Raw genomic sequence first — 9080 nt, forward strand, 5'->3', positions numbered from 1 at the left:
TAGATGATTTATAATTGATAATTGAAATATAATATTGGGGTAATGAGGAACTTGGGATGGATAGCACGCACCACATAATTGCATACATTCTTTATTGGAGTTGGCAACTGTACATTTAATTTAGGTGAGGAACTTTCTTTTTCTTTTCTTTGGTTCTCTCTGTTTATTATCCAATGATTTGTCGTTTATTGTTTGTGCTTGAGTTTTGGTCCTACCAAAGATAATTTAGCTACTAAACCCAAAGATTCCTTCTCTTTCCATTGAGTTTTGCTATGATCACATATGGGTTTGTCACAGATTATACCAAACTACTTTCATAATTATTGTACTAAGCACTTCCCTTTTTGAAAAGAAAGAAATTGTTTAACGCAATAAATGCATCATAGTATTTGTAGCTTAACCACTCATAAAAAAGAACCTACATAAATGAATATCTCACATATCATGATAATTAATCACCTGACGAATATATGAAAGACGATTGTAAGAGTTTATTGTGTAAACTTGTTTTATGCATGAGACTTTCTATACAAGAACAAATGTAGGGCATGTTTATGCAAAGTCTAAATATTGGGTGATTAAAATCAATGGTTGGTGTGTTTTTTTCCTTTGATTGCCACATTCCAACTTACCCTTGGCCAGTTGGTCAATTGTAAGGACTTAGAGGACAAATGATAGCAGCCATGAGAAAGTGTAGGGTACAAATGGGCCACGGAGATTTATAAAGACCTACATCCGATCCAACCTAAATAACCAAACAAGGTTTTATACCAAGCCCATGAAAAATCCCCTGTTGTTGTTTTTTTGTTTCTGTTTTTTTTTCTGGATAAGAACAAACCGACAAAGCCCCTGGTTTTAAAGAAACGACAAAAATAAAAAGTACGTGAACATGACGTAACGCAATGATAACGTAGTACAGATCAAAATTTAAAGATTGTAAGATTAAATAACACTCTCTCATCCCATCACAACCGTCCATTTTCTCACCCGCCGCCCAATCATTTCTGGTTTAACCCATGAAAACTTATCAACCGATCGATTAATCTCACGGGGTCAATGATAGTTTTATCGGGTGCACCCAAAACTACAAACCTTTGGTTGCAATCGTCCTCTGTATTCTTCTACGAGAGCTCAGTCACAGAACATCAAAAGAATGTAGAGCCTGAGCTCGAAAACAGATCAAAAGGATGTCGATGTCATTTTCAGCTGTATCTGTACCATCCTCAGTTTCAAGGCCAAGCTATCTCTACTCCAGTGCTTACCAGTTCTCTTTTGGGGTGAGCTCTCAACTATCAAATATGTATATTCATTTGTACTTTTATCTTTGTGTAGTGATGCATAGTGTTTAGTGTAGTATTTGGTGAAATGGGGTGTTTGGTTTCTGGGAAAATGGGTGAGAAGCAGTGAAAATTTTGGATCTTTTAGACTGAAAAAGGAAAAATGGAAATGATCAAATTTGTTTTTTGCTTTGCTTTGCTTTGTCTTGTGTTTTTTGGACAACCGAGCTGAAGCTATAACTGAGATAGGGGAAAAGGAGGACTTTTGTAAATGGGTTCTAATTAATTATAGATGTGGGGTGATGAGATTTTGAGTCTATGCACCATGAGTGAGGTCTTGTTAGTTAACTTGTCTTAAACTCCTAAAATCCAAAGTGCTGAATTTGGGGGGCAGGTCTGTGAGGAAGATAGAGTAAGGTCAAGATGGTTTGAACTTCAGGCTTTGAGGTTATGACATTTTTATCCATCTTCCTCTTTCTCTCATTTTTTTGTCTCATTAGATTCTAGAGGGAATAAGAGATTGAAAAGAGGGATTTGGGGGTGAGATGAAATTGTGTATAATTTTCATTACCAATAAAAATGTGTGTATTGGTGTTTAATTGCTTCATTCAGTGTCATTGACTATTTCTAGCTCATGCTCATCCAAGCTCATCCCACAAGTGGGAATGGGCAGGGACTCGGGATGGGGGCATATTATTCTAGCTTTATAAGCTTCATCAGGGCTAGTTGTCATCTGTACTAATTAAGGAAAAATTCTTTCTTTTTTGGGTTGTTTGTAGGCTCCAGCAAACTACTTCCGTTCTGGGTTGGGTGGACGAGTTGTGCTTCATGGAGGATCTCTCCCTTTGTGCCGAAACTTTTGTGGCTTAAAACAATGGATACTTGAGAACTTACACCATCAACAGCATCAGAGAAAACTTGGACCTACAAATGAGTATAAGAGTATTAAAAATCAATTCAAAGATCACTCAACAGATCAATCTGGTTCGACTTTATCACATGAAGGTATATCGCATCAACTTTAAAATTGGTTGATGGTTAGTAAATTTTTATTTATTTATTTAAAAAGGGGTGTTTTACAATTAATGTTCTCCTTTTCTTCATGGTGAAGTCTTTACATATTCTAGATGATGTATCTGCAGATTCCAATGATCAAACTTCGAAAACAACTTCAGAACTTGAAGAAAGTTCATTGCCAAGTTCCCAACCACATGCTTCTGTAACAGAGCCCACTACTTCAGTGGAATCTCCTTCCATGCCACAAACACATTCCTCCAAGTTTCTCGTTGAGTGTGGTGAAGAACCCTCACTCTGCATTGCGGTCATAGGAGCAACTGGTGAGCTGGCTAGGAGAAAGATTTTTCCAGCGCTTTTTGCGCTGTATTACAGTGGCTTTCTTCCTGAGGTAGGATGACTTTGCTATCGTTGTCCAGCCAGATTTTTAGGGGCATTTCTGTTGTGACACTATCATCAATCCATGATTAATATGGTTCTAGCATGTACAATGAAGTTCCTGTTTGGCCAAGAACCAAGTTATACAAAGTTGTTCTACATTTCATTGAGTAAAAAAGTGTTTCCTTCTTTCATTGTTTTACTTTTTGACTGCAGAATGTAAGTATCTTTGGTTATTCAAGAAAGAATATGACAGATGATGATCTGAGATCCATGATCGCTTCAACTTTGACTTGTCGTGTTGACCATCAGTATGCTTCTTGTGTCACCTTATATTCCATGATATGTCTTCTAGTTTTTTATTTTTTGTTGTATGTAATAGCATCCGTTTTCAAAGGGCCTAAAGATGTCTGCATTTTAAGTTAACCATTGGACATACAAATACCTCTCAGAGAAAACTGTGGAGACAAAATGGATGTTTTCCTTAGTAGAACACACTACATTAATGGAGGTTATGACAACAGAGAAGGGATGTCAAAACTCAATGTGCTGATGAAGCAGTTTGAGGTAAAATGAATGCACAGATATTAAGAAAATATTTTCTGTCTTAAATAGCACTTATTTGCCTGTCGAAATTACTAGCTGGATGCTTTTGATAATTGATTCTGTAACAGCTAACCTACCTCAGGGAAAATGTGAAGCGAACAGGATATTTTACCTTTCTGTGCCACAAGAAGCACTTATAAATGTTGCATGTTCTCTCGCTGATAATGCCCAAACCCTGAAGGGCTGGAATCGTGTAATCATTGAGAAACCTTTTGGCTTTGATGTATTATCATCTCATCGGTTGACGCAGTCTCTGCGTTCTAAGTTTGAAGAGAAACAAATATACAGGTCTCCTGTTTATACTTTCTACACATATCAAACAGAAGATTGACATCATCCATTCATGTATTGACACTGTCTCTTATTTCAGGATTGATCATCTTCTAGGAAGGAACCTTATTGAAAATCTCACGGTTTTAAGATTTGCTAATCTAGTATTTGAGCCGCTGTGGAGCCGTACATATATACGCAATGTACAAGTAAGTTATCTTTTTTCTTCTTTTTTTTTCATCTAATGAAATATATGTAGCATGTACATATTCATATGTATATATATTTTATGTAAAACACTTGAGTTGTGTTGCAGGTCATTTTATCAGAAGACTTGGGTGTCCAAGCAGGAAGGCAATCCTGTTGGCTGTATCCTTGCTTTTAGAGTACGTACAGTAAAACCTGAGAAAGAACTGCCATGATAACTTATTTTCTTTTCCTTTTCTGAAGGTACTTTGATGGTTACGGGATCATTCGTGACATAGTACACAGTCATATACTTCAAACAATAGCATTGCTTGCCATGGAAACACCAATAAGTCTAGATGGGGAAGATATACGAAATGAAAAGGTATGCCTGCATGTTATACTCCTACGGAATGCCTATAGTTGTTTTTATGACAAGCTTATTTTCAGGCCAAACTTCTGAGATCAGTCCGGAAATTGGAGCCCAGCGATGTTATACTTGGCCAATATAAAGGGAGTACTAGAGATAAGGTTGATCTATTTATGAACAGCCTGACCCCCACATATTTTGCTGCTGCATTGTACATTGACAACGCACGCTGGGATGGTGTGCCGTTCCTGATCAAAGCTGGCATGGGACTCATCCAACACAGGTTACATACATTTTAGTACTACTTTGGGGGGAAAATTCATTATATTAGTCAAACATTTAAGCTAGAATCTAGTTTGACAACTTAGAATCTTCTTACTGAGTACAAATTGTAAAATGCAGAGTGGAGATACGCATACAGTTTCATCGTGTCCCAGGAAACCTTTATCGTGAGCGTATGGGGCACAACATCGACCTCGCTACCAATGAACTGATTCTGCGTGATACACCTGATGAAGCCATCCTAGTCAGAGTTAACAATAAGATTCCAGGATTGGGGTTCAAGTTGGATTCTCCAGAGCTGAATTTACTTTATAAGGATAAGTAAGAACTCTAGCATAGCATTGCCAGGTTTACTCCAGTACACAATTTTTATATGACTTAAAAGTGCTTGTTTGCGTTACTATGGCAGGTACAATGTAGAGGTGCCTGATTCGTATGAACATCTCCTTCTTGATGTCATTAATGGAGACAACCATCTGTTTCTGAGAAGCGATGAGCTCGCAGCTGCATGGAATATTCTAACCCCAATTCTGAATGAGATAGACAAGAAAAATATAGCACCGGAGCTGTATGAGCTGGGGGGTAGAGGCCCGGTAGGAGCATACTATCTGTGGGCAAAACATGGGGTTCGCTGGGCAGAGGACTAGCAATTTAAGATTTCTGTATAAGTTATTTTCTTGTGGCTCTTTCTTTTACCTTATCATGTAATTCATGATTATTTTCCACTTGGATTGTGTTAATACTTCGCTTCATAGCTTTGTGTTTCCAGAATTCCATACAGAAAATTCTGTGGTCAGCAATGGTGCAAGATGGCTTCTGAGCTGCTTCACATTGCCATATAATATGTTTCTTTTTGTATATATTTTTTTGGATGAGATACTGTATGTTTCAATCATTGATCATTTTAGCAAATTGTTTATATTAAGTGTCACCAAATCAAATAATCATTAATGACTCAGTATACAATATTGAGTTAACCATTTATGTTCTAAGGGAGTCATGAGTGCTCGATTGATTCGCTTCTCTATAAGTCTAAGAAAGCTTTTTCTTTTCAATCGGTGGGAAGGAGAGATTCAAAACTTATAATCTCTTTAAACCTTGAAAAGATAGATTGATGGGGTTTAAAAATAAAAAAGACTACATCATGATATGACCCCATGATATATATATATATATCAAGGAATCAAGGGCCAGTAAGATGTCGTATTATCACATGTCATAATACTGTGGTGTCACTACGAAGTTGGTGGACCTTACGTTATGGGGATGACGCTTACAATTATTTGGGCAAGTGCAATCTATAATGTGAATTGACCTTTGTACCACTGGTTTCTTACACTATTGGAATCTTGTGCGAGTGAAAATATGCAGAGTTTCGGATGGGCATTCTTGTCAATGTGTCATCCTCTTATCAATGACTCTCTCTTCTCTTTCTTGTCAAAAACATTACGCGGCAGCGACTTATAAAGAGCCAAGCAACACACTTACGAGTTCATAAGCAATCGATTAGCTATTCTCTTTCTCTTTCTCGGTCGCACACAAAGCCAGTTAAAGAAATAATAGAAGCAATGCAGAAGAAAACAAAATGATGTCCATTGCTTCTCTCTCTCTCTCTCTCTCTCTCTCTCTCTCTCTCTCTCTCAACCCTTACACCCACTCCCAGATTAAGTAATGGGCACTACTCCACAGAAACAGACCATGTTCAGATGTAATCTTTAGAAATAAATAAAAAAACTATACTAGCCCATACCTGATATCTCCTCCCCCTCTCTCTGTCTCTCTGTCTCTGTCTTCCTCTCTCTCTGTCTCTCTGTCTCTCTGTCTCTCAAAAAACTAAGAAGAGAAGAAAACATGGATGGAGAGAGAAAGAAAAGGAAGATAGAAAGTGAAGAAGAGGATGAAGAGGAAAAGATTGAGAAATTCTTTGCTCTGATTAGAAGTACAAGGGAGATGCGTGAACTTTTGAGGGGCAACTCAAGCAATCATGAGTCAAAGGATAAAAAAGATGAGAAGAAGATGCAAGAAGAAGACAAGGCTGCTGATGCTGGGGCTTGGAACCCAGCATTTCAACCAGAAGACTTCCTTGAGGATGATAAGAGCTCTGGTCATCATGGAGAAGCGGGTCCCTCTAAAACAGAAGAATATGATAAGAAAGAAGACAAAGGAGGTAATGGTTTAGACCTAAGGCTTTCTTTGTAGCTTGGAAGGCGCGCAGGTCAAATGATCTGACAGTGCACCTTCCTCCACGTGGAATTCAGGTTGACTATGTACGTATCTTATATATTGTAATGCATGCATTAAGAAATTAAGCACCGTTAATTAAGCTTCTGTAAATTACTAATTAATTTGTTTCTATGTGCTTTGCTAAAATCTTTCACTGTCTCTCAATGGTCTGGCCATCAGTGAAATTATTTTTCTACCAGAAAATATATTCTTGGGTTATAAATAAACTATTATATTGGCCATTAGGGGTAGTTTTAAGTTTTAACCACTACTATTAGCATGAAATTGATGAAAGAAAGAGAATAATTGAGTGATGTTATATCATGACATCAGCAAATTAAACCACCAGGTTTGATCCATTCAATGCAACCTTTGAAAATGAGCAAACTTATTAGTTGATTCACATCAAACACTGGACCACGTTTGAAGACATCACAAGAACCTACAATAGGTCCCACTTAGATATCTTTTCTATATATGATCTAATAAATCTCATAAGATGGATTTCATGATGTTGTGGGATCCATGTAAAACCGACGCCATGTGAGAGGTTAGAGAAGAAGCAACACAAGTTGACTCCATAGAAATTTTTTTTGTTGTTGTTCATTTTAAATACAAGCGATATATATTGAAAGAGGAACGATTCGGACAAGACCTCTAAGTGCAGAGATAACTACTCTTAACTTCTTTAATAGTAACTAATTACTGTTTTTTTCCTTCTGAGAAATGGATTTCATTCATATTGTTAAAAGAACAAGGACTATAGCCCAACCTAGGGATGTTACACATTATTCATCGTAAACTCACCTTTTTAATACCCAAGAACATCTTAAGATAATCTCTCAATTCCTTGACGCCAGGAGGCATTGTGTGTACAAAGCAGGCCGACACCAATCACTAGCTTCAATTCTCGATCTGAACTCCCTATTGTCACAACGTCACAACGAGGTCATTCTATTCCATTGAAAACAAATCACACATTGATTAAGTTCATTATGGAAAGACCCGAATAAACAAATTAACAATACAATCTTCACTTCTTCAAGTTCCTACATCCCAATTACATTGTTCAAAATCAAAGACAAGAAACTCAACATGATCTAACTCACTTTATGCACCTTTTTGAGGATATTCATGAGACATTTCTTCCGATTACGATATATATCCCGCACACCAAATACAAGAGATTATATTTTCATATTTATAGGGGAAAAAATGAGGCAGAAAATTGAGATTTTTCACATTCATTTCCAGCAGCATTAGAGACAGGTCTTGGGAGCTATAGAGAGCACCAGAAGGCAATATAATCGACACCACAATTCTTGTTCGACCAAAAAGAGAACAAAAATTCTTGTTTCACTAAACCCTAACAAAGGTGTAAACCTTTCTAACATCAAACAAATAATCTAATCACCACGTTACATTATACTCAAATTAAAAGATCCAACACTAAAACTACAGTAAGAATGCTTATACGAACATAAACGCTAAGAGCATTTCCACCAGTTGCCCCTTGCCATGGCAAGATTAGTCCTAGGGTAGCCACTATTCACATGAATAGTGGCTGCCCTAGTCCCCTCCAGCAAAATGTGCTTCCAGCAGTTAGGGGCTTGCCATGACAATTACTATTCATTTTTTTGTTTTTTTTCACAATTTTGTTTACTTACATAATTAATTTGGATAATATTTTCGGATAAGATTTTTGGGTTCCTACGTGTCAATACTATTCATATCGGATAAGATTTTCGGTTTCAAATTTCAGATAAATTTCAAATAAATTTCAAATTTCAGATACATTTCAAAATTCAAATTTCAGATAAATTCAAAATGTCAAATTTCAGATACATTTCGGAATTCAAATTTTAGATAAATTTGAAATTTGAAATTTCATTTGAATTTCAAATTTCATATAAGATTTTCACCCTCTAAGATTGTGCCAGTGTCATATCTATCTGTGTACATTTTTTCTATAAAATCAGAGGTTCAGCTCATACCTCCCACACCAATTCTTCTCTACATTTCCATTTCTCAAATTTTAGCTTTCATTCTCCATTCTCAATGGCAAACATGGAAGAGATTTTGGAGAGGCAAGAGAGAGAAACTAGAGAAAGAATGCGTAGACGAGCTGCAAGCAAAAGGGCGCAGAGAGAACTAGATGAGCAACTTGGCATAGCAGTTGCTTTTCTGGAGGAAGAAAAGCAGGCTCGCCGTGGTTCACGAGAAGGCCGTCGCCCAAATGTGGACAGACATAGACATTCCCGGGGCAAGAATCTTATGGAAGATTATTTTATCCCACAATCTCTGTACTCTGATGTTCATTTTCGAGGGAGATATAGAATGCAACCTCATTTGTTCAAAAAAAATCATGCATGATATTTGCAATTATGATGAATATTTTGTTCAAAAGAGATATTGTGCTGGAAATTTGGGACTTCTTCCAGAGCAGAAGTTCACAGCTGTGATACGAATGTTGG

At 36.9% G+C, this 9080-nt stretch overlaps 2 protein-coding genes across 2 annotated transcripts; both read left to right on the top strand.

Moving 5' to 3' along the window:
* The first annotated feature begins 897 nt into the window (after window positions 1-897).
* On the top strand, window positions 898-5295 carry LOC117631556 (inactive glucose-6-phosphate 1-dehydrogenase 4, chloroplastic). The gene is made up of 12 exons (XM_034364785.1): window positions 898-1277; window positions 2057-2282; window positions 2420-2682; window positions 2886-2980; window positions 3122-3236; window positions 3358-3563; window positions 3646-3754; window positions 3862-3899; window positions 3996-4116; window positions 4182-4384; window positions 4504-4704; window positions 4793-5295. The coding sequence occupies exons 1-12, from the start codon at window positions 1188-1190 to the stop codon at window positions 5028-5030; spliced, it is 1905 nt and encodes a 634-aa protein (XP_034220676.1). The 5' UTR covers window positions 898-1187; the 3' UTR covers window positions 5031-5295.
* Window positions 5296-5882: 587 nt separating this feature from the next.
* LOC117632147 (protein NIM1-INTERACTING 1) lies at window positions 5883-6738 on the top strand. Its single transcript, XM_034365567.1, has one exon. The coding sequence runs from the start codon at window positions 6235-6237 to the stop codon at window positions 6580-6582; it is 348 nt and encodes a 115-aa protein (XP_034221458.1). The 5' UTR covers window positions 5883-6234; the 3' UTR covers window positions 6583-6738.
* The last annotated feature ends 2342 nt before the right edge of the window (window positions 6739-9080 follow it).

Source organism: Prunus dulcis, chromosome 6 (genome assembly GCF_902201215.1).
Source record: "Prunus dulcis chromosome 6, ALMONDv2, whole genome shotgun sequence".
NCBI lineage: Eukaryota > Viridiplantae > Streptophyta > Magnoliopsida > Rosales > Rosaceae > Prunus > Prunus dulcis.